Below are 25,957 nucleotides of genomic sequence, written 5' to 3' on the forward strand. Positions count from 1 at the left end.
AATACTATAGTACCTCAAACAGCTCATGGACAAAATAAACACCTCGGGGTTGTGAATATACCCTAGACTTGAATTTGAGGTTCCCCTGCTTATTTTAATTAAAGGGCCTCAAATCCCATCATCAGACGAATGACCATCCCCTGCTGGGCTTATCCCCTTGTCCAAGACACGTTCGTGCTATTATACCAGTGCTCACCGTTAACAGAAGAGATGATACCAATACTATAGATATTTATGTAGCTTACCTAAGAACTAAAAAGCCAGAATCCTAGAATTTGATCACTGTCCATGCGTATTGTTCTCTTTCGAGTGACGGAATCGAGGACAGAAACAACGGCCGACTACGACATTAGCCACCTCGCTTACCAGCAAAGCGCTGCAGACGTCACATGTACCCCTGTACTGTACGGCTGTACCAACCACTACAGCCAACACTGGATGGATCTAATCTCCAGCTCCAATAATTACCCCAAACCTTGACACTTCCTTTGTACAACAATCAGTTGTCGCCTTGCCTTGCCTTGCCTTCCCTCACCTTATTCACCTTCAAGAATACCCTCTTCCGTTTTTTCTGCGACTTATTCTTATCTTCGTGTCATTCTCTTAGCTGCGTCCTCGAAATTCTTCAACCATCGCCGCTCATCGCCTGACGACTCGCAAACTGCTGCCAAATTGTCTACCGACCGCGATCGAGTCTGACCGCAACCAAATGATCCAGCAGCGGACGAAACGAAACGAAACATTCATCACGACCACATTGAACTCAGCAAGCTCAATAATATTCCTTACTCGATGAAGAGCTGCTAAACTTCGACCCTAATACCTCGTTGCGAGTCTGTCTTTACCATATTTAATACGCATTTTGGTCAATTCTGCATGTGCTTCCGCACTTTTAAAATTAATACGCCACGTTCAACCAACACATTCCCGTTGACTCCTCGCCATTATTCGACGAAAATCGATCCCTTGCTCGTCACCGAGTCTATCCGACCCAATAGTCCGTCTCCCTCCTCGCGGCGCGGCTTGGCGGGATCCGGCGCGGAGGGATGCAGGCCTTAAAAGGACAAGCTGAGCTTGTGCGCAAGACAAAGGTACGTTTGCTGTCTTTATGACATTTGACGCAGTTCTGAACTGCATGAGGACATGATTCTAACATTTGACAGCTTGCCCGCTCGTATCAGGAGCTTCTCGAGTACGACCCGTTCCCCTTGTCAACCAACTCTGCTAACACTAATACCCAGCGAATTCGCGAGCCACGATCTGAAATCTGTCGGTAACTACGCTCTTGGACGGTTGATTGGGAAAGGATCCTTTGGCAAAGTCTACCTCGCATCGCATAAGCTCACCAATGGCTCCAAGGTCCGCATTACATCAGCACAATCGCAATATTTAGGCCATACTGACCTTTAGTAGGTAGTCCTCAAGTCCGCCAACAAGGGGGACTCTAACCTCGCGCGCGAGATCCACCACCATCGGCAATTCATACATCCGCATATCGCGAGGTTATATGAGGTCATTGTGACGGAGAACATGGTCTGGATGGTCCTCGAGTATTGTTCTGGTAGCTATCCTCAGATTCAGTCTATCGATTCTCAAACTAACACTCCCAGGCGATGAACTCTACAACCATCTTCTCGAACACGGTCCTCTCCCTGTCGACAAAGTGCAAAAGATATTCACACAGCTTGTTGGCGCGGTAAGCTACGTTCACAACCAATCATGTGTCCACCGCGATCTCAAGTTGGAGAATATCCTCTTCGACAAGCACGAAAATGTCAAGTTGGTCGATTTTGGGTTCACAAGAGAATACGAGGGCAGAACCAACCATCTGCAGACTTTCTGCGGGACTATTTGCTACTCAGCACCAGAGATGCTGAAAGGGGAGAAATACGCAGGTGAAAAGGTTGATGTTTGGAGTCTCGGCATCATTCTCTACGCACTTTTGTGTGGCGAGCTTCCTTTTGACGACGACGACGACAATGTGACCCGGACCAAGATCTTGAGCGAGGAGCCCAAATTCCCTGAACATATGCCCCCTGATGCGGTTCCCTTGATCAAGGCATTGTTATCGAAACGGCCGCTTTTGCGCCCAGGTCTACCGGAGATTCTCTCTAATCCATTCCTGGCCGAGCATGCCCCCACGCAAAGAGCCATTCTGAATGTTCAGCAAGCGCCACCTTTTTCCACGCCTTTGGAAAAAGATTGCTTGCAGCGAATGCGCAGTGCGGGAGTCAACATTGATGGGGTCATAGAAAGCGTGCTTGCACAAAAGTGTGATGCTCTGGCTGGCTGGTGGGCACTGTTGCTAGAAAAGGAAAAACGAAAAATGCAGCGTAGAGAGAAGAAGCGCAGGGAGAGGGAGACTGACAGTCGCAGCATACGACGATTATCCGCCGCCTCGAGCCGCCTGGAAAGAATGGCCCCGACGTTTCATGAATGGGACGATGCACACGCTGTTGGACGGCAACTAAGGCTGGAAAAGTCTAATTCTCGAAACAGAGGCAGAAGCGAGCGAAGAAGTGCGCACTACGTTGACTATATCTTGTCTGATCTTCCACAGCTTCCGGAAATTAGGGATTCGGGAGGACTGAATGTGGACAGCGACCAACCTCCGCCACCCATCGACAAGGACTCAATACGATCCGTCTCGACGTCTCGCCAGCGCAGGCCTATACCGCCCCCTAAGGAGGGCTTGATACGCAGCGCTCGGTCTCGGGGCTCTACCCTTCATCTAGTCACTACCTCGGACGCCCTTGCTTCGAATGCCAGCGACGAGCAACAACAGCAGAACGGCAGCGAGAGACCTCGAAGGAGACCAAGTCAGCCACTGATAACCCATTGGAAGAACATGACGCATTGGCTCGTCGAGAGCGCAACGCGGAGACGACGTGGCCATGCCAGGCGAACCAGTCAGAGCACCCCCGACCTCCATAAGAAGGAGGGAAGTACGGTTAGCAGTAAAGATGGAAGCTCACGACCACAGACTAGCAAATACCCTGCCGCAACCTCGCCTGGAACGCAACCGACAGCCTCGCTACCGAAGGGCGTTGTGGCTAACGGCCAAAAGGCGGTTGTTAATGCCCAGAGAACAGCTTCAGGAAGTCTGCCGTCTCCAACAATGCAGCCTCCCCGTCTCGCTACATCGTACAAACGGCAGTCATTGTCTCCTTCCCCTCTCACGCCGAGATCGACTGTTCGGCGGTCGTCAGCTGGACTGCGAGGCCGAAAGTCAACGTCCTCGTCTGTGTCGTCGGTACGATCGATTCACCACCATCACCACACCCATTCCAAAGCGTCTTCAACAAGCTCAGCTGCCTCCTTTTCTACATCAATGTCGAAAACGCCTCTCCAGCGAGGTCACTCGCCTCATCATTCAGTCAAGGTCCTCCCAGCCACACCCACTTCAGTCTCATTCCCATCCAACATCCGCCTTGTTCGAGCTACGCCACCAACCTTGAGTATGTTCAATGAAGGCATGCCATCCGAGGGTCCACCGCAAGCTCCAGGATCGCCCAATCCTTTTGCATCGGGTATCATGTTTGCCAAGCGGAAGCGAAACTTGTTCAAAGGTCCAACTCTCAACAACTTTGGTGGACCTCCACAAGGCCAACGCAACGGTGGATCTGGGTCGCATTCCCGCAGCGCTAGCGCCTCTGGTCTGGGACGTCGGTCTGGAGAAATCACCATCCAAGAGGAGGATGAAGGTTCAGAGATGGACGATGACGTGGAAGAAGTCGATGTCTTCAGCCCGGTCATAGGCGGTCCAGGCGAAAAGATTGAGGAGCAAATCTTTGAAGAGAATGAACCTCAGCCTAAGTTAGAGCCTGCACCCACCATCATTGCCAAGTCGGGCAGCCAACCCTTGACGATGGCTGCCGAGAAGGCTCCTGCAAACTCATAGATTGTGCATTACCGTACCGTTCAAAAGTGCTTCAACGACTTGACGAAAGATACTAGTATAATTGTCTAAACGATGGGAGCGGATTTTCTTTACCACGGGGTTATAAAAGCTTGCCGGCGCCCGCGCTGTTTGTGTTCTGTCCTTTGTACGATTCTCAAGCTTGGCGACCCATCGAGAGATGGAGTCCAGCCCTTTATGGATACCTCTTTTTGTTATATACGATTATGGAACTATAGAGCTAAACAGACTTATTTATTTGGGATTGTCTCGAACAGATATGACAGCCTCAGTCAATTGAGAGTGTCAAATTGAAGCAGGCATTAAACAATTTTGACTATTAACCTAGGTCGTAAAGAGTCATTGAAGTTTACTGCTTGAGGCAAACTGTCGTCTATCCAAACAATCCTCACTTCTAACCTGTAACCAATATTATTTACATGGAATGCGAGTGACTTCTCTTTCGGGACTTCTTGCTCAAGATGGCGTCTCGCTCCTCGCGCAGAGTGACCCAAATCCAGAACCATGTCATCGTCTCGATAAAGATAAAGGTGAAGAACAGGCGGTTCTTGAGCATATCTCCGCCCCAGCCAGCAGGGCGATACGAGGGGTTGTGCGCGCTCGGGTGGGTGAGAGGTCCACGTGAGGACTTGTCGTATAGGGGTGACGATGGGCCAAAGAGGAAGATGTAGGCGACGAAAGTAAGGGAGAGGAATGATCGAATCGGAGCTGTTGGGCATCTCTGTTAGCTACATGGACTCGTCGAAGCGCTTGAATTGGCGATGTACCTTGTGTACCCCAGTGAAATACTAGGCAGACCTCATCAGGCATGGACAAAGAAACCAGATCGCTGAAACCGATAAAGATGAGGATCACAGCGAGGAACGCGAGAGGAGAGCTTTGCAACTCGAAACCTCTGGCCAAGGGCTGTCATATATGTGTTAGCCTACACGAACTTGCCATACAAAGTCGATCATCGACCAGCCAACATAGACTTACCATTCCCATGCTCTCGCCCATGATGTATACAAGTGCCTGCTCATTGATGGAGCTTGGGCTGGTGAGGAAGAAGTAGCCGAGGGTAAGGTGAAAGAGGGACACGGAAGTAATAATAGTCTTGGCAGATATAAGAGCCATGATTGCGGTTTGGTATCAATTCAAGTAGAAGTTGGGTATCGTTGTCGTCTATGTCGAGTTGAAGCCGTAGCCAGCCGGGGCGTGAAGGAGAGAAGCAAGCCAAAAGCCAAGCTCTTTGAAACACGGGAGTCGTCAAGGAAAGGAGAGGAAAAGAAAGGTTTGAGCACTTGATCAAGTTGTGGTCACGCTGAACCCTCTTGATGTATAACGAAACAAAAAGCTGCCAGGGGCTCGAATTAGTTACACGTTGCGTCACATGCCGTGCTGTAGTGGGGTTCTTCCCATCTAAGGCTATTTGGCACGGCTGGCGAATCAGATTGGTAGGGTACCTTATGGCGTTGCGGGACAATGTGGCTGTGCTTCAGTATGTGGCTGCTCAGCTCTTTTGGTTCTTGGATTAGGATCTTACCCCAGTCGAGGCATTCGATCTGAGTAATTGCCGTCAATTATTTCCCCAATCTTACACAATTTCGATATCTCGACTATATCTGTTTATCATGTCGGATTCAGGTAACCCGTCGCTGGATAAGCAACAGCACATCAAATATTGGCAGCGCTGCCACAAGACGTATCTACCATCACCTTACACGGCATACGACTCTACTCGACTCACCTTTGCATGTTTCATCATCTCATCATTGGATCTTCTCTCTGTTTCCTTGAGCTCATCTGAGCGCGATGCAATCCGGCGCTGGGTCCTCAGCCTGCAGCACCCAGAGGGAGGTTTCTGCGGAAGCTCAACGCACGCCTTGCCAGGACAAGAAGCTTACAAGGGCACCGCAAATATCGCAGCTACTTTCTTTGCGCTCGTTTTGCTGGGTCTCGCGGCTGAAAATGAAGAAGAGGCAAAGTCAGCTTTCAAGGGGGTGGATAGAGTACGGTTGTTGAAGTGGTTGAGCGGGCTTCAAAGGGAAGATGGAAGTTTTGGGCAGAATTTATGGGATGGTGAAATTGTGGGTGGAAGGGACATGCGACACAGCTATCTTGCAAGCTGCATTCGATGGATGTTGAGGGGAGATGTGAAAGAAGGGGATGAAGCGTGGGTGGAGGATTTGGATGTTGATAAAATGATTGCTCACATCAAAAGAGGCCAGGTAAGTCAATTACATCTCAACTTTCTCTCACTGACACAATCAGACTTATGATGGCGGCGTGGCCGAGTCATCACAACACGAGTCTCATGGTACGAAAATCCGATTTATCTCTCATGAAATTAGCTAACCTCAACAGCTGGATATGCATACTGCGCAATTGGTGCACTTTCTCTATTAGACAGGCCATTAGACTCTACATCAGTCCATTCTCCCGAAAAGGCCAAGGAAGAAGGGATTCCCAACCGCCAAGGTCTCATTCAGTTTCTCGCGTCTCGTCCGTTTTTATATCTCCCTCAAGAAGAAGAAGACGATGAGGTGGAGGAAAACTTTATAGAGTCAAAGGTTGGCACGGTTGACTATGGTCACATCGGCTTCAATGGACGATGGAACAAAAAGGCTGATACGTGCTACTGCTGGTGGGTTGGGGGTACACTTGCGGTAAGTTTTCAGTGATTTAACAGATACAAGTCTCTAACAGGTGGTATAGATGCTCGGAAACCCCTCAATCATCAATGTACTGCCATCGCGGCGGTACCTCTTGGAAATTACGCAGCATCATATTGGCGGGTTCTCCAAAGCTGTTGGAGGGCCACCGGATATGTATCACTCATACCTTGGTCTAGCTGCGCTTGCTACTATGGGCGATGAAGACTTAAAAGAGTTTGACGTCGCTTTGTGCTGTAGTCAGGAGACGACGAGAAAGATACAAAGAGCGAGGGATGGGCTGCTGGAGAGTACAAGAGGTGAGAGAAAAGCTTGGAGTAACGATGGTTTCTGGTAGTTAGCTATCCAATGTAAACTGTTGTAAACTTGCGAAGAAAACACTGCAATGCAATCGGTGTAAGATCAACTATCCAGGTAATGTTACTTATTGCCTATGTAAATTGGTGTAATTCCAGAACTGCGTTAGTACATAACGGAACCTATATTTTGAGTGCAATTGAGATCATAGCGATAACAATAGTATTACTTATTTGTATTTGTTTACCACTCATAAATAACTTTCCCTTTTGTCGAACTGAAGCATCATGTCACTCTAGGGTGAGTATTCTTGGTGTTCCCCCACCTTCGGAGCCGTTCGGCCCCGCCCCAACTCTTTCCGATCATCCCCCAAATCAATCTCGCCTCCACCAGCGGATTTGCAAGACTTCATCGCTTTCCCAGACACCATCTACAATGTCTTCCTCTACACCAAAAGATACCGTTGATACGGCTGAGCCTCCCAAGCCGAAAGAGACTGAGTCTAAGGCCTGGAACGACGATAAGCGCCGAAAGTTTGAAACGTGAGACAAGTCCGATATGTATTGTAATGAGCTCAGTGCTGATGACGCATGATCTTATACAGGAAATCCAAGAGCGAGTTCTATGACCCTTGCCAGGAGGCTGCGCAAGCAAGTTACAGATGTCTGTTCAGAAATGGAGGTGACAAGAACATGTGTGGAGAGTATTTCCAGTACGTTATTCTGGACACTGTAGTTGAGACGGATCATTGACATTTCGACAGGGCTTATCGCGACTGCAAGCAAGAATGGGTACGTGACAAACAATGGATGTCACTACGATTCCAAAACTAACTATGTTTACAGACTGAGAAGCGAAGAAGAGAGGGACGCGGCTGGTTCTGAACGAGGGTATCACAGTCTAGCGGAGCGCCTGAACATGGTCCAGCAATGGGAACTATCAACCGCCAAGGTATTGTAACATAAGAAGGGAGTTTAAGCTTGTACTATGGAGGCACGGTGTTTGAGAGAGTTTGGGTTCTTCAGCATCAAATAGCCTGGTCTACAGCCAGCGCATGTATTCTAACAATAAAACAGTCCATCTCAACCGACTTGACCGATCTGTCTCTATGATTATGCCAAGGCTACATGAATGAAGCCATAACCCCCTAAAACACTCAATATATTCAACTAAAAGGTTGTTTCCACAAAGATCAGGGACTCTATGTCCCAAGAACAAAGTTCCTCTCATGATGGCTGAGTCTCTCAACACGTACACTGTGGCTGACAGAGAAGCTGCCTAGCTGTCAACATAGCAACGACTGAACTCTATCTATCTCTACATGATCATACAAAGAGTATTTAACTTGAGTTTTCAGATACCTTCCTACAGCAATAGACGCCTGAGTTGGTATAGTGGTTAGCATTTCTGATCTGACATGTGGATGATGTCAAGCACTGAACCACATGCCCTTCATCCCGGACTTGGGAGATATCTTTATGATGCCATTAAAAAACAGTCACGGGAATTAAGAGATCATCCTGACAATCTGACAGTCTTCAATATGAGTCTTCACCGCCTTGAAGATTCGTGGAGCATAATTACTGCAGCGTTTCCCAATTATACACCATTAAATTCATACCTCAAATTCACCCTTACACTTCCACGACGTTAACTTATAGCCTGTACCACCGACAAAGTGGGCAGCATCCTCGATGACCAAGGGTTTCATGGGACAGCTTCTGCAACTATCAAAAAAATTCGAAACGCTGTAAGACAAACACAGTTGAGAGAATACTCACCCTCGCTCGCATTTACCAAGCATCTGCAGCAACCCGAAAGCACAAACAATACCACAACCGTGCATCACTCATGTGGCCGCGAGATCTGTCGAAGACGGATACCTATAGAGTAAAGACCGGTGTTACTGTCCAACCACGAGTCTGTTTCATACTGGAAGCTCGCCCCGTCAGCACACTTGTTGAGTCTAGAGCCGTACCAGGTCGAACACTCCTCAAGAGCCTGCTTGTCTAATGCCACTCTGACGTCAGCTATCAACCGGACCGAGTCTAGCATCCGACCAATCCGTAAAGAGTGTAATTTTCGAGAGTCGATCAAGAGCCCGACTGTTATTGCACATGCGACTCCCAGTGCTATGAGAACAATAAGAAGGATCCATGGGATCAAGGTCATGGCATATTTGTCGGCGTCACACTGAATTTTATACCACCCTGTCTTTTTGAATGAAATGCTGTCTAGAAGCGCGTGTCGGCTTGCTATTTCATACCATAGAAAAGCCTCGAAGAGACTCTGAAGCTTCCAGGATGGTTGGTCTCCCTCGCTCGTTGTGTTGAGTGCTGCACGCAGCAAGTGCCCGCCTAGTCCTGGAGCTCTCCTAACATGACTATCATCAACGATCTCCAGTGTAGACGTTAGACTTGACGCGGGTTCACTCGGTCGGAGATCATGATGTTCGTTGAAAAGTGTGTCTTTGATGGTCGTCCATTGGCTCTCATTCACCTTGATGTCTGCATGCCCATTCGACTTTTCCAGATGACAGTTCATACCAGATAACACCAGGCGATAGCTTCCATCAATGGGACTAATGCCTGAACTTTGATTGACATTAATACTACCAATCCAGATGGCAGTTTGATTGAAAGCAATCAACGGATATCTAATATCCGGATATCTGGTATTGGCGTCGTCCAGGGACTTTTTAGAGAGGATAGACTCTTCCCTGCCGAGGGTTGCCTGGTACTTGATCACCTCTGATTCAAGTATGGATAGTGTATCTTCAAAGGTGATTCTGATGTGCGGATCCTGATCGTCTGGTCACTCGATCGTCACCGGGCGAGGAGTGGAACTTGTGCAGAACAAGTTGAGTCGATAGACTAGCGCGTCAAAAAGCTTCTTGACATCTTGAGGTAGTTGCTCTTGTGACCAAGATGACACATTGGCTCTGAGAAGTCCACCAGCTGCTGATTCGAGCATCGAGGGCCGTAGACCACTGAGCTTCTCTTGGAGGTCCTCTGACACTCCTGACATTAGTGAAGCCGCATCCGCGTCCGGAGGGAGTAACGAGTACGTGTCCTACAGGTACTCGAGAATCATTCCGGCTTGATATGGGACGGCGTTGCTCAGTAAAGCAAAACTCAGAGCTGAAGCACAGCGATGACCCCAAGGCAGATAACACGAGGTCTTCTTGAACGAGCAAAGGTCCAGAACTTGAGTCGGCTGAACGAACCCCAATCGGTATTGGCAACCTCGACAAGAACCTTCATGCTGACTGCAGAGCTTCTTCCGCGATGCTCGTTAACAGCAGAAAGTCGAGCGAGTTTGAACATGTGCCAGTTGGCGACTGCGACTATGGCTGGTGCTACCAACATGGAGAAGGCGGCATCAATAAATTTGGCTGCTGTTGAAGAGAATCTTCCTCCGACTATCTCGACTGTGATGTATGGATGTTCATTCTTGGAACTTGTGTGGATGTAGGCGATCAACCAGCAAACGGATACCAGGGAGGCAATACCGATGGCAATGACTGTAATTATGGAGTACAGGACATGCTTCTTGAAGGGGTATTCGGTATGCGTTGGTACTTGCGGCCGTATCGTGTTCTTGGTTTCGCCATTCGATGGCAAGGGCTCATCTCTGACTGATCGAGTGTCCACTTGAGCAGTCTCATGCTTCGGTGTGCCTGTAGAAGCAGTATCCGAGGATTCGGAACTGTCTGCTTCCTCTGGCGCAGCAGTGGTTGATACTGGTCGGCCAGTCATTTCAAGCGACTCGTTGACTGCCTGAGATGTCATGTTGATCAATGTACTTGAATGAATCTAAAAGGGAGGTAGAGGTCGCGTTTTGCGGCTTGATACTTGTTGATGGAGAAGAGAGAATGAGTCGAGCATCGACTTATACACCGCTCGTCAGGCAATAAACCAATGCAGAGCCGCATGATAGGATTCGGCCTTGTCACCGCGTACAATCCGAGGCTCACACGACTTGTGTTGTTCAAGGCTGACCATGTATAGCCCTGTTTGTACTTTGTTCCGCAAGTGGATTGGGATAAATCCACATGATCACATCCGACTGTTTTGAAAGGAGCATATCGCATGTCTGAGTGACACTGGTAATACTTGATGATGATAAGGACTTGAATTGCGAAAATACTCGGCGAGGCCGTCTCGGATCTGCTCTGTGTGAAACTTGTACGTCCTGTCTCTTCATCCTCAACACGTTATTACATGACTTGCTCATGAACTGGTCATTCAGGCTCGGAAGTTGCATTATGACCGGAACATGACGTATGGAAAAGAATCAAAACGCGTCGAATGTGATTTATGATTCTATTTTCATGCATTTTTGTCTGGCTTTTCTAGAATTGAGCAAGATAGCCGTTGTTGGAACACATGTGTGCTATAACTGTTAATACAGTGGATAGACAGTATTAACGCCCCTCGGGATATCGGAGATGTTAGGTCCCAGAAGTATGAGAGGCGAGCTTAGACTATTATTTAACGGAATGAAGACAAGGCTCGAATTGCTGGGCTTGTAGAGTTATGTTTCTGTTACCTGGGCGAGTGGTGGTTTGCATTAATGCCTTCCAAACAGAGCACTCCTGCTTGACACATGATTGGCTGAATTAGAGATAGTCATAGCGGGGTGGGAAGTCCCGATTGGGCATAAGTAAACCGTCCACCCCACATGACCCGTGTCCTCAACGCGGAGATATATACCGTAACTAAACATTCCATCACAACAATAATACGAGTTTCAACTCAACACAGCGACCGTGGTGTAGTGGTTAGCATTAACGCCTTCCAAGCGTTAGAGAGGGGTTCGATTCCCCTCGGTCGCATTTCTTTTTTCGTCTCTCTGGCTTCTCTTTTGCTCTAGCCTTGATCTTGTACTATATATAGCACTTTACCTTTTGTCGACACATTTGATGACCTATAGAGTAAAATAACTAGGCAGAGGTAGGCCAGTTCTTCACTGGGATCCTGTTGCTTGACTGTTGCACACCAATTCAGGAATTTCACCCCATGCATCGTCGTCCATTGACATCAGATACCAACTGTTCAGAAAGGTGTCATTTTGTTTCAATACATTTACTGTTCATGTTTGCCCAGTGACTTGGCCGACATACAATGCCATGCAGCTATCTCCTTTGACTACTCCAACACACACCGAAGGAAACGGAGGATACCACGTCACCACAACTAACAGCTCAGAGTCACACCATATAATGCATTTCTTTTTTTTAAACGACCTTTTCGAACCTATCTTGTACATTTGTTTATCTCATCTCGACACACTTCTATAGTAACAAATCGATGACCGGATGTCTAACTCCACTTAACCTGAAGCCAGCCCTTAACGTTTGCCTCCCAGCTCTTAACAAGCTTTTTAGTCGCTCCCTCTCCTACAATCCCCAAAACATTTTCAGCTCCATCAAAAATCCACTTCCTTACTGCGGGCTCAAAGTCTCTTCCATAGACCTGTTCCTTCAACGTTGCTACAGTGTCCTTACCCTCCTTGAGCGCCGCTTCAGATACAGTGACCAATTCCTTGATCTGGGCCATGACCTCTTTGGGCAAGTTGCTCTTGCCAGAGCGGTCGCGTTCCTTTTCGCGATCGTTAAAGGCGATTATCCATTGCGCAGCATCCTTAATCGCCGAGGCGGTGTCGCGGAGGATGGCAAGGGAATGGAAAGTGCTAAGAGTTGTGATTTGTTCTGAGGCAGTTGCAAGTCCCACAAGCTCAAGCTTAAGAGTATCCAAGGCGATCTTTAATGTATCGGTGATCTGAGCAAACTCTTCAGGAATAGGGTTGGCTCTGCTGATGCCAGTCGTGAATGGGACGAGAGTGCTCAGCAAGCTCATTGCTTCGAAATATGTTGCTTCTTGAGGGGTGAAATCCACACTGGAACCCTTTGAGAATTTGATAAATGAGTTGCTCAGCTGACCGAGTGTTTCAAGGACGAAAATCTGGTCGGGGACAGCAGCGGCAGCGGAAGCCTTGTAGATAGGAGGAGGCTTGTAGCTCAAAAGTTCATGGAAAGCCTCGGATAGCAACGACATGTGAGCGCGGCGGTTCTAAAAATGTCAGTTCCATTTCGAAGTAATAATCAAGGACAACCCACTGTTGGCGCAGGCCCAATTCGTAGGCGGGAATAAATGGGCGATTGAGAGCTGTAATCCCATGAAGGGAACGAGCCATAGTCGATGGTCTCGACCAGATTCTTGTCATCAGTCACTTCAGCTATTGAATGTCAGCAACTGCAAGGTCATCTAACCGCTACCACTTACTAAATCGAGGGTCAGTCAAGACCTCTGAAAACTGTTCTCCCATGATTCGGTCAGTCCTCGTCTCCTCAACCAGACTCAATACACGCGTGCATCCCCAGCGTAGGTTCTCCATGTATTCAGGAATATCGACCACACTGCTATAGCTTCCTGACTCAAAGGCGTCGATCAATCTCCGGGGCATTCTTAGTTTCAGGGACGCATTGAAGTGAGAACTGAGTAGCTCCAAGAGCTCCCAGCCTGTTTCATCTGATGGCGAGATGAGAGCGGGCGAAATGGTAGAGAGTCGGTCGTAGAAGATTGGTGCGAGTGAGTCCATAATAGTTCGCTTGACTCCCAGCGTATCCCAGATCTCGCGAGCTCGAGCCGACGAACCAACGCGAAGGTGTAGTTGCACAAGCAGAAGGGAGATGATGCTGTGTTTCGGGGTCATGGAGAGTTGATGTTCGAGCAGCAGCAATGCTTGAAGGAGAGGAGCATAAGAGGTAGGCAAGTTGGAAATCTCGGTTGAGGGGGGATATGCAGCCTGGATATAACAAAGGGCAGCAACAACAGCCAATTCAGGTCTTATCTCTGCCTCTACAGACGGGCTTTTTGAAGTCAGATCAGCCAACGACTTGTGTACCTCGAGCGCTGCTGCAGCGACATTGGAGAAAGCTGGTCCAGGTGAGCTGGCCCCGACCTCATCACCAGAGACAATGCATTTACGCATCGGCTTTTCACCAGGTACTGTGTTATACATAGAGGGACATGTGGCCGCAAAGTATTGCAGCTTTAACGAAAGATTTCGTATCCTTGCTGACTTGATCTCATCCTCCATTTCTTCAGCCAATTTGGTGGTAAAGTCATAGGCAAGGTACTTTAGTGCAGAAGGGGCGAGGTTTTCGGCAAAAGGTTTGATGTCGTTGAAGCAAGCAGTGTTGACGCCTTGATCGTTTATGTAGTTGATCAACTCTTTAAGCCGGAAAGACGCAGGCTCGTTGTCGGTAATGTCATCTTCATCATTTGAGGCAAGGTTGAAGGCTGCCGAGAGTCGTGCCAGGAGGATGATGCGCTTGTAGATGGGTCGTAGATCTGGTGATTTGATGAACTTGAGAAGTAGCTTTTGGACAGTTTCCTCGACGCTATTTTTATCAGTTCAGAATTTGAGTCGGTTACAGGGATACAATACGTACTCAGGCTTTACTGTCTTGATTTGAGCAGCAGCGTCAATAAAGTGTCGCCAAACTTTCCAATCGGCCGCCAACAGACTTGGTTGGCCATTCTCATCCTCGGTTGACAAGCAATCATTACAAAGCTGAAAGATAGCTTCAAAGTCTTGCTGTTGCTGGTATTGGGCAATCGTCCTCAATAATATCTCCTTTCTGCCCTTTCGGAACTGTGCAAGAGGATTGAATACAGGACTGGAGATGACCTTGGCAAAGTCATCTTTCGAGCCATGCTTCTCAGTAACATCATAGAACAGTAGGATTTCTTCTTCTGTTTGGATGCTTCGGGGTTGTGGTTTGGCATCGCCTTCTGCAGCAGCGTCCTAGTTCAATGAGCAACATGGTTATGGGAGAAGAGAGTAAAACTACCTGTTCGGCCAATTGTGCAGCACGTTGAATCTGTTTCAGAGCGAGTATTCCGTATAGCTTCTTCTTTTCAGATGGTGCTTGAGGGCTGGTCTGTCAGAAGTTAGTTGTGTTGGAACAAAAGAACATTATACGGACCGCTAATAAGTGTGTGATGACAATGTTCCAAAACATAAATGTCCTATCCTGAGGAAAGGATCTGTCCATTATTGCGGCAATCTAAAGTATGTTAGTTATTGTCACACTTCATGACGAAGCGTCTCATACCTGCTGCGCACTAACAAGGTCCCAATGCAACAGACATGACTCCAAACAGCGACTGGCGCCGATCTTGTCCTTTGGTGCAGCTTTAACAAGGCGTGCTCTCAATATTCCAAAGGTCTGAGGAAATTCCTCCTCCTCATTGAGTCCTTGTGCAGCCCATTCGAGAAGATCTAGAGCATCCACATCCTTAACAATGGTTTCCTCTCTGACAAACTTGTCAATGGCAGTTATGGCAGCAAACTTGGAACTGGGATCATCGAGTTGACTTTCGGCACAGATTTTGACAATCTATTAAACTAAAATCAGTCTACATGTGACTTGACACAGATACAACAATTCAGAAGCGCGCACCTCATAGTATTGATCATTGAACGTCCTAGCCCGCTTCTCTGCCAGGCGAATCACCACAGCCCAGTTGCCATCGTTGAAGGCAGACTGGAGCTGAAGGTCAACGCCGTTTTTGAGGTTAGGTCTCTGTTGACGATTCATTGAGTTCCAGGCTTCGCGCCGCTTGTCCTGTCCAACTAACTGAAATGGGTTGAATGAGCGTGAGTGAGATCAAGTTCCAGGTCTTTTGGAGGGGTTCAAAATGAAGTGTGATGGATGAATGTGGAGGGGCGGTGGAAGTGTGGCTGGTGTTACTCACGCCACATCTCCAATTTTGGGGAATTTATTGACAAGAAAAAGCAATAGCCCCTATCGTATTGCTGCCCAAGACTTAAGAGACACTATATTTTAAGCTTATATTTCTCCGGAATGACTTATTATTTCACGACATAAACTGTTCTTGACACGAATACTCGTCTGCATATTTGGTTTACATTAAGCCGTCCAAGCGAGTCAGCACCTTACTCATGACCGCCGAAGCGATTCGCTATGGGGCCCCACTCATAAACTTACAGTGGATATGAACCCCTAACTTGATCTCGATCTCCAAGATTTCTGCATCCTTTGATCTGCACTATCACTATCTCAATCTTTCCATCTGCTTTGCTTGTCATTCTTTTGCATCCTTTTACGGCTCTGCGAGTATATAGCAATTTTTGTTCATGTTTATTACTGCTTCTGGCATCAAGCATTACACTTGTATATTTTCAACACACATATAAACGCATTCCGATTCAGGTTGTTGTGATCTTGCATTTTCTTGCCCAGCGCCAAGCCTTGTCCATACTCCTTAGCTGCATTTGACTGCGACAGTCGGGGCCGCCTGTGTCTTCCTTGTTCTTGGACTTTCTGGAACTGTGCCGCTTACAATCCAGCATCGACACGAGTCTATCTGACTTGAACCATCGAACGAGACGCTTTGCGACGAGTCCAACTATACGAAAAGTTGAGGCATCAACGGGGGCGACGTCATACTGCTTTAGTCTAGCGACATAAACTATCCTTATCTGCGACATTAGAAATGGTTTCTCGGAATCGTTCTGGCAGACGAAGAACCGCCGCTCTAGCCTTCTTCGTTGCCACCGTTATCCTCCTCAACTACAAGGGGTTCCTGACATTACCGAGCTTCGAAGTTGCCAAACCCGACCGACCAGAACTCAACCTTGCACCGGCATGTGCACCCACCATTGACCATCTCCGACGCTCGGCGTACGGCCTTACGAGGGACGTCGTCTACCAGAAGCGATGCATTCGACCTGTGGTGGACAAGAAGATCGATAGCCAAATCGTGTCACAGAACCCCGATACGTTGATAAAGAACGGTCAAATTGTTCAACTCGACCAGGCCTGTGAAGGATGGACCGAACCGGCTTGCGAACCTGTTACCCTCAAGGTACCTCCGCCGTACCCGCAAGAGGACTACTCGGCCTTTTTGTTTGGCGTCGCGACGAGTCTTGATCGTTTGAACGAGTCGCTTTCGCAGTTTGAGAGCTGGCTCGGCAACACACATGCACAGCTATTGGCAGTTATCACAGACCCTGGCGATGAGCACAAGTACAAGGATGTCACCAAAGAATTCCATCGTCGCGGTGTTGAACTGACAATTAAGGATCCATGGAACAAGGCCATCACCTCGAACGAGCAGCATTTTGCCATTGTCCGCGATCTTCTTCAACACACTACTCCCAAAACCCGTTGGGTTGCCATTGTCGACGACGATACCTTCTTTCCTTCGCTCTACCCCATGAGCCAGATTCTTGCCAAAACCGATCACAAGGTTCCGGCGTACATCGGTGGGCTATCGGAGAATTACGATGCTGTCAAGCACCATGGCTATATGGCTTTTGGAGGAGCCGGGGTTTTCCTGACCCCTGCTCTGCTGCGTGAGCTGGACCCTCATCTTGAGGAGTGTCTCAAAAATGACCATGTCCCTCAAGGTGATGGTCTTCTTAAGCAGTGCATCTACAGCAAGACCAAGACCAAGCTTACAGTTGTTAAAGGACTCCATCAATTGGATATGGGCGGAGATATGAGTGGGTTTTACGAGTCTGGTCGCCTTCCAATGAGTCTCCACCACTGGAAGTCGTGGCATCACGCTCCCGTTGATAAGATGGTTAAGATCTCCGAGTTTTGTGGTAGCTGTTTTCTGCAGCGTTTCGCCTTTGGTTCCGATACTGTTTTGACCAATGGCTACAGTATTGTTCAATACTCAGCCGGATTGGAGAGTGTAGACTTGAATAAGATGGAAGGAAGCTGGGAGGGCGCCAAGGGTTTTGACTGGAGTTTGAGTCCTATGAGAGCCAAGATGGATCGTCGGCTGAAGAAGAGTTATCATCTGGTTGATACGGAAGTGATTGGGAAGAATATCCGACAGATCTACATCCACCGAGTCGAGGAGGACATTCCCGGCCCGGATGAGAAATCGGGTGACCCAAAGAACCCACCACCAAAGATCGAAGAGATGAAGGACGAAGTGATAGAATTGTTATGGGAGTTGTAGAAGCCTATCGCAGATGGATGACATTGGTTTTTCTCTTTCCCGGTCGGGCCGGAACTGCATATACGACGCATGATACCAGATGATACATTGGACGGATAGATAGACTGGTTTTGTAGATAATGTTAATGAGCCTTTCCTTATCGCGGCAATAATATGAGAGCAGAGAGGGGTCTCATGATAGTGCCTTTCCAAAGGGCGCCACACACCCATTCCAGATCAGGTACTCTAGACTAAGGTCCATCAGTGGCACTCTACGCGATATCGGCGTGCGGAGAACAATAACAGTGCAAATCAGCGATCGACATGACTTGTTTTGGAGGCGCCAGACAATATAAAACATTGCCAGTCGCCCTGTAATTGTTCGATATTGAAGTTCTGTAGCAATCTACTCAAGATGACCTTCACTCAAAGATTCGATGGTTATATTCAACCTTGTACAAACTTGATCTTCCTCCCAGTCGCTGTCGTGCTATCTGCATGGGTTATCACCAACTGTGTAAGTCATTTGGTGACGAGATCATGATCTTTTGACATTAATCCAAACGCTAGGCAAAACAATGGATGCGCAGTCGTAAACAACGCTCTCAGCCGGTCAAGGTTGAAGCAGTAGTTCCTGAAAAGACACCAATAATTGAGCCTTTGCATGATTTTGACTGGAAGACGGCACCGAAACGTCAATTACGACCATTCAAACCGACATATCACATCACCATGGGTATGATCCTCTTATGAACTCAGTGTGATGACTACTAACCGTTCATATAGCTATTCAGTCTAACACGCCTTCAGAGTTGATCACTATCGATGAAGACTATCTTGATCGCATCACCCAACGACGTAGCATCATCGCTACCCATGGCCCAACTGTTCATGGCTGCATCCCGGAAGGCGACGCAGCAGTATGTGAACTCTACACTTATCTCTTATCTGAACAGCTTCCCACACGTTTCCCGACTATCTTCCAGCTGTCCCAAGATAAATCGATTTGCAAAAACCTGGCAACAGGAATGTCTTTCCCGACGCTTCCCCAAGGCAGTGCGGATGCGGCGCTGCGTGTTCTTGGTGAGACGATTGAAGAAGATCTCTTTCTGCTGCGACAGACATCTGAGGGTCATCAGTCTATTGCATTCATGTGCTGTTTCCCTTCTGGTTTTGACCCGTCAACTAAACTGGGCAAAACACTTGTCGAAATCCACGCTCCTGTGCCGTCGTATGAAAAGATTGGCTCTAGTATGGAGAGGTTCTTTGCAAAGCTGGAGGTGGGCAAGAGTGTAAAGCGAACAAATGTGAGCCTCCACGTCGCCAAGATCTCAAAACTGGACTAACAGATCGCAGTGGTCCGTTCAAACACATACAGAGCTGTTTAATTGTCAAGGCAATCACATTACTGGCGACGATGCTTATCAGCATGACGAAGATGTAGCTATCGAAAAGGTAATTCTCTGCCTACTTGACAGTATCATGTAACTAACGCACCCAGACTTTCCTCCGAATTGAGCTCCAAACTCTCACCCGTCTACCAAAGACCGGTGCTATCCTTTTCTCTTTCAAAACCTATCTTTATCCAGTCCGTCAGATCAAAGAAGAGGGTCTTGGATCTGCTTTTGCCGATGCTATCGAGGGTCTGTCAAAGGGTAATGCGCCAGGAATGTGGACATATAAAAGTGCAGTACGCTGGGGAAGCAGTGTGATAGAATATCTTAGATCTTAAAAGTAGCTATTATCATGACAGGTTTCTCGCTTTCCGCTCTTTTGGTTCTCAGTTCCATAAAATGCTCTTTCACATACCATATCATCTAGGCTCATGTAAACTGCCCCCCAACCCCAAACAGATGTTGTCGTATGTATCTCGTCAGATTTACTTCTTCTAATGATTCCCATGAAGAAACTTGATCATGAATCTTCCGTTGTGAGACATGGTTGTTGCTGTGTAGCTCTTGCCGATTGACACCTTTGAAGTGCGCAGCGCTCGCTTTGTGAACTTGCGCGTGGCTTCATCATAACCGTTCTTGTCAGTTGGCTTTAGAGCCTTCCCTCCACTGTCCTTAGTCTCTTGACATTTCATAGGCGCTTTAGGTATGATATCTTGCGAGAAACCTATGACAGGCGTGTTCGCATCTTCGGAATTGAGAAGGACTGGGCCATCGTTTCCTGGTCTGTGTCAACACTGCACGTTTAAATGCCACACTGAATTACCTTCAATGACAGATACTCCACCATAAGCCAGCGGATAATTCCCCCAACTCAACTCCGTCCATGTGCCAAGATTTTGAACTTCCCCATTGAAATTGATGTCAGCGCCACGGACAACTCTTCCGGCGAATGTTTGGCACGAGCTTGTCAAGTCAATGAAGACAGTTGTATTGGATGGGATCTGTTTCGGAAATTAGCTGGAGAGACCTTGGGACAAATGCGACACTTCACCTTCATGGCCCGGTATGGTTTAAAGTCGATCGCGTTTTGGTACACCATGAACCAGCGTAGACTACCTTCTTCATAGTCGGTTGTGAAAGTGATTCCAGGCTGTCCGTGATCAACGTCTCCGAAAAATGGATCTAGTTCTGTCAGTTTTTCGTCCAGCAGTCAAGATTCACTATTCTAGTCATACTTTGGATGATAGTGTAGTCATCCTTGTCAGGTGATCCGCAGGTTACCAATCGATCCTGAAGTGCTGGAAAGGAGTCGGCACACGCGAAGAGAATGAAAAAGATTAGGATGAGGCGAATCATCGTTGTAGTCTCTGATCCGCGGTGAAGTCGCTAGGTGGCCGATATTCCAGAGTGAGTGCTATGAGTGAAAAGAACAGAAGTGCAGGAGTAGAAGAATTTCTCTACAATGGTGTCTTCGTACTCGATAGTTTTCCCAGCTCCTTCTCTCTTTTCCAACAGTTTTCTCCGAGTTCAGAGCAGGTGCGTCTGTATTGCGAAGGAAGGTGGTGCTGCCCGACCGGGTAACAACCGCCTACTAACTCAGGCAGGCACGGGTAGTCGCAGCCTCTCGTTTGTGAATTCCTAATGCAGATATTTTCCATCATCAAACAAGAAAATATCTTGACCTGCTTCATCCATATTGACGACATAACTTGGCTATTTCTTCTTCCAAGGAACATTCTTCGAGAAGCTTGCCAAAAGGAGTTTTCGGAGTTCCCTCCGACTTCCTCATTTGGCTACAAGGAGATGCACGGAGCCCTCTCATTGGCCGTATCTCATTGTCGTTCTATGAGATTGAACTGCTTTTGCACCTTGCGGTTGGGCCCTCAGATAAGTTTGGTCTTCTGGAGATTCAAACTTCTTACAAGTACAAGCACCGCTCCAGGATAAACCAATGTTGATCCTATGCCATCTATGTACAGTATATTGATAGGCGAAGTGATGATTGTTAGGAGCCGCATGTACATGCTGATCTGGCGTGCAATGAGGCTGCCACTCTCAGGTATTCTGTCTGTTGGAAATACATGATTTGCAACAACTAATTCACATTATACATCAAATGATTAGATTCCGTCTGCTAAAATCTTATACTAATGATGTTTGTACGACTCTGTCGTGATGACAAATTAACATGACCTCCACTAACAAACATCCCTGACTCATCCCATCTCACCCATGTTGAATCAAACAAGCCTCAAAACAAAGCACGACAAAAGCTACACTCTAACTTCACCCCTTCTCTGACTATACAGAAACCCCAATGTTCACAACTTTCGACATCTCAACTTCAAGTTCGCTGTCTAACGGGAAGACTCTGTCCCCGCCGACGTCACAACCCCGCCCCAAGAGAGCTCAAGTCTCACGCGCCTGTGATTGGTGTCGATTGACTCGTGTAAAGTGCGATTCTACTCGACCCTGTCGCAACTGCAAGCAAGCCAAAAGGGAATGTGTAAACTCGGGTCGCGATGACTTCAAGAGTGTTGCTGCGGCCACAAAGTAGGTCATAAACAAACGTGTATGAGTACGCTGCTGACAGGCGTGTAGGGAGGTTCAACGATTGAGAACCCAGGTCCAGGAATTGGAGAACAAGTTGCTGAGCCCCTCTATTTCATCTGGGAGAGGTAACACTGATTATAGACGATCAAAAAGATGGAAGGGTGTGCGGATCAATGGTGTCCAGTATGGATCATCTTCACTCGCGTATTTCTCTCATCGACTGTCAGCATTCATCGAGACGGATTTAGAGCCAAAGGCTTCATCAAAGTCACACCCATCGCCTCCATCAACACCATCCAATTGCGACCGCCTTCAGCGTGAGCAACAAGATGCATTGCTCGACCTTTACTGGCAGGGTTACCACGCCATTTATCCTGTGCTCGAAGAGGCTGCGTTTCGGCAACATTATGATTCTCTATGGCACGGAAATATGAGGCAGGCATGTCCATTGGTCGACATTGTGATTGCGCTATGCATCCAATTCGGCTCCTCCTACACAGCTAACGATACGCTTGTCATGCCTGATCAGCCTGGATACGACTTTTACCTTCAAGCACAGCGGTCCTTGAATTCTAGCTTGGAGGCGCCGACATTCATATCGGTTCAGTGTTATTTTCTTAGTACCATATACCTCTTGGCTTTCAAACAGACCAATTCGGCTTACATGATGATGCGGTCAGCAGTAGCAGCAGCCGAATCTCTTGGCCTACAATTCGATTACAATGATGATGACACTCGGGTCAACACTGATATCCCGTCGACAAGCGTGGGCCCTAGACTATGGCGATGTTTAGTCACATTAGACACACAAATCTCACTGGACTTGGGCCATCCTTTTGCAGTAGCAAACATTCAACCACAAGATCAAGCAGAAACAGAATCTGACGAGGTTGCCCAACTTGCTGGTCCAAACTTTGACTTTGGCAAATCCGACATCAACTGGCTTCGTTTTGTGCACGAGAGACAAGTTCTCTTCCAGATCGCTCGCGAAATTAATAATGAATTAGAGGCAGTGGTAGAGGGTACCCTTGAGGAAATTCAACAGACCGACTTTTATCAACATCCTGCATCGCGCGAGACATGCGCAAAATATCTGTCCGAACAGCTCAAACGTCTCAAGGCATGGGTCGAAGAATTGCCAGAAAGTCTCAAGACGCCAAGGGTACAAGGTGTACCGTTCTCAGTCGACCGCTCCAAACTCAACCTTAGCCAGACAGATCCCCTATGGCTACAAAGGCAGCGCCTGGTGCTGGAACTGGATTATCACTCTCTGGCCATCATGCTCACTCGAACTTTCAACTCTTTTCTGCCGACACCAGCCCTCGGGACCTTTAACAGCGACAACCACTGCATCACTTCTGTCAACTCTGGCATCATGATGACACTAATGCTACAACAGATTCTCGGTGGTTCGGAAATCCTTGCCGGCTTCTTTCAAGTTGTTGGCTGGCAACGTACCGCAACATTTGCTCTAGCTGGCTTCGCTTGCGGCTATCCCATCTGTCCGTTGTCTCCTATAGCACGAAAGATATTACCACGAGCCGCGCGAGTCTTTGAGATTGCCGGCAGTCGAGAAGATGCACAGTTAGCCGACACCCTCAAGACAAAGTGCTTCGAGATAGTACAGGTTTTCTGCACTAGAATCGGTATAGCTACGCCTGCGACGACACCAGCCGATACCGACAAGGACGTAGAGAGTGTAGATGAACCTATGGAGCCGAGTAGCTACCAGGTCATGGGTATTGGGGAGGAAGCTTTGGTTAATGCCGGTTTCGACAATATAATGGACAATGAGCTCTGGACAACAGATTCGCCAGGCGGGCTTTTATGGGGCGACTTGATGAAAGACTTGGACTCGGGTTTGGCGTCATCACTTGGTCATTTTGGAGTGCGGGATCAAGACAATGTTTAAGTTGAGGTCACACCAAGACAAATCCATGCGATGGTGTTGATTCATGTAAAGAGACTTGAATACTCGACTTGACGAACATCAGCAACAATTGGTCATTACTATCATTAAAGATTAGTTAAAGTAAGGTTTGATCTGCTCTTCAGACCAGTTCCAAAAGAACTCTGCCATGCCCGTTCCACCTTCAGACTCGGGCAGAGCTCCCTTTTGCACGTCGGGACGAATGGGCATGAATCTACCCCACGGAACCACTTGAAGCCGTTAGCTGATGTCGTGTCTCCAAGTGATACAGTACTCACCCCATATACCAGAGTTCTCGATGGTTATTTCCTCGGAAAAGGCCGCAAACAGTTCCGTGTAAGCGCCGTTGATGGAAGGATATGTGGTGAACATTCTAGGATAATACATGTACCAGGGTGAAGTACGATCAAGTTCACTTGCCAGGTTGCCAGGGTTAAGAGACTAGTCTGTCAGTATGCAACTCTCTTTGGATATCTGGTTGACATACCACACTGACGATACCATCATCCTTGTATTTCCTTGCAAACTCGGTGTTGTGGTAGTAATTGCCAGCCTTGCTTGTAGCATACTTGTGCATCAGGTTGCGCGGCTGATGGTAATCAAGATTATCACGTTCGAAACCGTCCTTAGGCGCCAACACATCTGCAGCTGAACTTGATACCCAAATCACACGAACAGAGTTCTTGGGTGCTGACTTGGATGTTGATTGAAGAAGAGGCGTGAGGTGCTTGGTGAATAAGAAGTGGCCCAAGCAATTGACTCCTAGTTGGAGTTCATATCCTTGCTCCGTCTTTGAGCCCTCTGGTGGCGTCATGACACCAGCATTGTTGAACAGGACATCGAGTCTTGTCTCTTGGGCAAGAAACTCTTTGGCCGATTGACCGATAGTTGTCAGGTCTGCGAGATCAAGCTTGAGAAACTTGATGGAACCCTTGGATGCAGGGTGATGCTTCTTGATGCCCTCGATAGCATCGCGACTCTTCTTTTCATTGCGAGCAGCTACCCAGACAGTAGCATTTTTGCTGTAGAGGACCTGTGCGATCTCACGACCAACACCTGTGTTTGCTCCAGTGACAATACTGACCTTTCCTGTGAGATCGGGTACGTTAGACTCGGTGAAATGAGGCTTGGGAGGGAATGCCTGGCTAAGGGCGTCGAGAGGTTTTGCTGGTAGTGGCATGATGGAGAGTCTTAGTGTTGATTGAAAAGTCCAAGATGTCCTTTGTTGATAAAGAAGCGTCCATTACCTCATAACTTTGTAGGTAGACACGGGGTAATAAACTCTCCGTAGCGCGGGGCAATTAATTCATGGGCCGACAACCGAGTTCGGCCTAGAACATTTGTTCCTGATGATAAGTTCCATGGCTTGATATTTTCAGAGACTAACAAAAGAACTATAAAAAAATGAAGGTATCACTGCTAATGCATCTTACAAGATGCACGTCTTGGCTGAGCGCCACATTTATCTTAAGTGCTTACATTGTCGGGCGTGACTATTGGATATTACTTGCATAAGTGGCTACATAAAGCCCCGGAGATGGAATACTACAGCATTTAAACAGAAACAATTTATTCATATCATTATTCAAGAACATTAACATGGTCTGAACTCTTTTCACGTATATTAAGGGCTGTTATCATTCATAATTTATTCTTTTAAGCATAAGCAATGCGTTATGACGAGGATCTCTCTAAGGTCAGTTAGCTGCTGCGCTCAAAGTATAAAGTAAGTGGGGAAACTCGACAATGGTATAATTAAATATGATCACTCTTTGCCTGTCTGCTTATCGGTAATATGAAAGTAAAGGGGTTGGGTACACATCACGTTGATACAATGATTGGAAAGCTTCTTGAAGTGTTGGACTGTGTTGGTGACATGCCTCAATCAACATGTTACAAGCCCCTGTCATACTCATTAAGCATGTCACTGACAAACTAAACAGCAAAGAACACGGCCTTCATCCCATCACACGTAGAACTCTCCGCGTGACTAGATCAAGAAACAATAGACGTGACGAAACAATAGCACGGGTAGTGGATGAACGCTTCCTCCCGTCTCAGCCCTCACCTTACCCCATTAAGTCGCTAACTAATTTGTCCTTGAAACTCATTGGACACAACCCTAGTCACCAGCCACGGAAACAAGAGCCTCAGCAGCCTCATCGGATAGAGATCGGTGGCTTGCTTGTCTTTAGTTGACTTCCAAGGTTCCGTCTGAACTT

General features: G+C 47.6%; 12 protein-coding genes and 1 non-coding gene across 13 annotated transcripts; 7 read left to right on the forward strand and 6 right to left on the reverse strand.

The window, feature by feature from the left end:
* Window positions 1–895: 895 nt before the first annotated feature.
* EDB82DRAFT_318504 (kinase-like domain-containing protein) lies at window positions 896–4,061 on the forward strand. Its single transcript, XM_025738173.2, has 5 exons — window positions 896–1,091; window positions 1,164–1,192; window positions 1,242–1,359; window positions 1,414–1,561; window positions 1,611–4,061. The coding sequence occupies exons 1-5, from the start codon at window positions 1,047–1,049 to the stop codon at window positions 3,899–3,901; spliced, it is 2,631 nt and encodes an 876-aa protein (XP_025592960.1). The 5' UTR covers window positions 896–1,046; the 3' UTR covers window positions 3,902–4,061.
* A 273-nt stretch (window positions 4,062–4,334) lies between these two features.
* Window positions 4,335–5,245, reverse strand: EDB82DRAFT_579648 (increased loss of mitochondrial DNA protein 1; the record flags this gene model as incomplete). Its single annotated transcript, XM_025738174.2, has 3 exons — window positions 4,898–5,245; window positions 4,687–4,825; window positions 4,335–4,627 (listed from the first exon to the last, which is right to left on the reverse strand). The coding sequence occupies exons 1-3, from the start codon at window positions 5,033–5,035 to the stop codon at window positions 4,335–4,337; spliced, it is 570 nt and encodes a 189-aa protein (XP_025592961.1). The 5' UTR covers window positions 5,036–5,245.
* A 207-nt stretch (window positions 5,246–5,452) lies between these two features.
* EDB82DRAFT_514521 (terpenoid cyclases/protein prenyltransferase alpha-alpha toroid) lies at window positions 5,453–6,988 on the forward strand. Its single transcript, XM_065608964.1, has 4 exons — window positions 5,453–6,129; window positions 6,173–6,218; window positions 6,266–6,567; window positions 6,617–6,988. The coding sequence occupies exons 1-4, from the start codon at window positions 5,533–5,535 to the stop codon at window positions 6,908–6,910; spliced, it is 1,239 nt and encodes a 412-aa protein (XP_065463371.1). The 5' UTR covers window positions 5,453–5,532; the 3' UTR covers window positions 6,911–6,988.
* A 250-nt stretch (window positions 6,989–7,238) lies between these two features.
* On the forward strand, window positions 7,239–8,098 carry EDB82DRAFT_514527 (cytochrome c oxidase-assembly factor COX23, mitochondrial). The gene is made up of 4 exons (XM_065608965.1): window positions 7,239–7,412; window positions 7,475–7,582; window positions 7,634–7,661; window positions 7,716–8,098. The coding sequence occupies exons 1-4, from the start codon at window positions 7,306–7,308 to the stop codon at window positions 7,752–7,754; spliced, it is 282 nt and encodes a 93-aa protein (XP_065463372.1). The 5' UTR covers window positions 7,239–7,305; the 3' UTR covers window positions 7,755–8,098.
* A 494-nt stretch (window positions 8,099–8,592) lies between these two features.
* EDB82DRAFT_318612 (uncharacterized protein) lies at window positions 8,593–9,709 on the reverse strand. The gene is made up of 2 exons (XM_065607471.1): window positions 8,652–9,709; window positions 8,593–8,597 (listed from the first exon to the last, which is right to left on the reverse strand). The coding sequence occupies exon 1, from the start codon at window positions 9,412–9,414 to the stop codon at window positions 8,716–8,718; it is 699 nt and encodes a 232-aa protein (XP_065463373.1). The 5' UTR covers window positions 9,415–9,709; the 3' UTR covers window positions 8,593–8,597; window positions 8,652–8,715.
* EDB82DRAFT_529720 (uncharacterized protein) lies at window positions 9,685–10,661 on the reverse strand (the record flags this gene model as incomplete). Its single annotated transcript, XM_065609210.1, has 2 exons — window positions 9,685–9,942; window positions 10,020–10,661. 2 exons carry the CDS (start codon window positions 10,659–10,661, stop codon window positions 9,685–9,687), a joined length of 900 nt encoding a protein of 299 aa, XP_065463374.1.
* A 974-nt stretch (window positions 10,662–11,635) lies between these two features.
* EDB82DRAFT_t242 lies at window positions 11,636–11,707 on the forward strand. The gene has a single exon. It is a non-coding gene; the product is annotated as a tRNA-Gly (tRNA).
* A 103-nt stretch (window positions 11,708–11,810) lies between these two features.
* Window positions 11,811–15,555, reverse strand: EDB82DRAFT_514530 (N-acetyltransferase B complex non catalytic subunit-domain-containing protein). The gene is made up of 8 exons (XM_025738178.2): window positions 15,344–15,555; window positions 14,996–15,280; window positions 14,867–14,947; window positions 14,732–14,821; window positions 14,330–14,685; window positions 13,158–14,278; window positions 12,992–13,110; window positions 11,811–12,944 (listed from the first exon to the last, which is right to left on the reverse strand). Exons 1-8 carry the CDS (start codon window positions 15,479–15,481, stop codon window positions 12,195–12,197), a joined length of 2,940 nt encoding a protein of 979 aa, XP_025592964.1. The 5' UTR covers window positions 15,482–15,555; the 3' UTR covers window positions 11,811–12,194.
* A 681-nt stretch (window positions 15,556–16,236) lies between these two features.
* On the forward strand, window positions 16,237–18,117 carry EDB82DRAFT_318628 (uncharacterized protein). Its single transcript, XM_025738179.2, has one exon. The coding sequence runs from the start codon at window positions 16,401–16,403 to the stop codon at window positions 17,877–17,879; it is 1,479 nt and encodes a 492-aa protein (XP_025592965.1). The 5' UTR covers window positions 16,237–16,400; the 3' UTR covers window positions 17,880–18,117.
* A 1-nt stretch (window position 18,118) lies between these two features.
* EDB82DRAFT_318629 (uncharacterized protein) lies at window positions 18,119–19,637 on the forward strand. The gene is made up of 5 exons (XM_025738180.2): window positions 18,119–18,375; window positions 18,429–18,594; window positions 18,645–19,165; window positions 19,215–19,313; window positions 19,360–19,637. Exons 1-5 carry the CDS (start codon window positions 18,274–18,276, stop codon window positions 19,588–19,590), a joined length of 1,119 nt encoding a protein of 372 aa, XP_025592966.2. The 5' UTR covers window positions 18,119–18,273; the 3' UTR covers window positions 19,591–19,637.
* On the reverse strand, window positions 19,629–20,786 carry EDB82DRAFT_541146 (uncharacterized protein). The gene is made up of 4 exons (XM_025738181.2): window positions 20,488–20,786; window positions 20,304–20,434; window positions 20,076–20,253; window positions 19,629–20,030 (listed from the first exon to the last, which is right to left on the reverse strand). The coding sequence occupies exons 1-4, from the start codon at window positions 20,606–20,608 to the stop codon at window positions 19,747–19,749; spliced, it is 714 nt and encodes a 237-aa protein (XP_025592967.1). The 5' UTR covers window positions 20,609–20,786; the 3' UTR covers window positions 19,629–19,746.
* Window positions 20,787–21,428: 642 nt separating this feature from the next.
* On the forward strand, window positions 21,429–23,943 carry EDB82DRAFT_318724 (fungal-specific transcription factor domain-containing protein). The gene is made up of 2 exons (XM_025738182.2): window positions 21,429–21,805; window positions 21,854–23,943. Exons 1-2 carry the CDS (start codon window positions 21,570–21,572, stop codon window positions 23,715–23,717), a joined length of 2,100 nt encoding a protein of 699 aa, XP_025592968.1. The 5' UTR covers window positions 21,429–21,569; the 3' UTR covers window positions 23,718–23,943.
* EDB82DRAFT_318711 (uncharacterized protein) lies at window positions 23,773–25,157 on the reverse strand. The gene is made up of 3 exons (XM_025738183.2): window positions 24,223–25,157; window positions 24,014–24,176; window positions 23,773–23,965 (listed from the first exon to the last, which is right to left on the reverse strand). Exons 1-3 carry the CDS (start codon window positions 24,913–24,915, stop codon window positions 23,829–23,831), a joined length of 993 nt encoding a protein of 330 aa, XP_025592969.1. The 5' UTR covers window positions 24,916–25,157; the 3' UTR covers window positions 23,773–23,828.
* Between the last annotated feature and the right edge of the window lie 800 nt (window positions 25,158–25,957).

Source organism: Fusarium venenatum (assembly GCF_020744135.1).
Source record: "Fusarium venenatum strain MPI-CAGE-CH-0201 chromosome Unknown EDB82scaffold_4, whole genome shotgun sequence".
In the NCBI taxonomy this organism is placed as follows: domain Eukaryota; kingdom Fungi; phylum Ascomycota; class Sordariomycetes; order Hypocreales; family Nectriaceae; genus Fusarium; species Fusarium venenatum.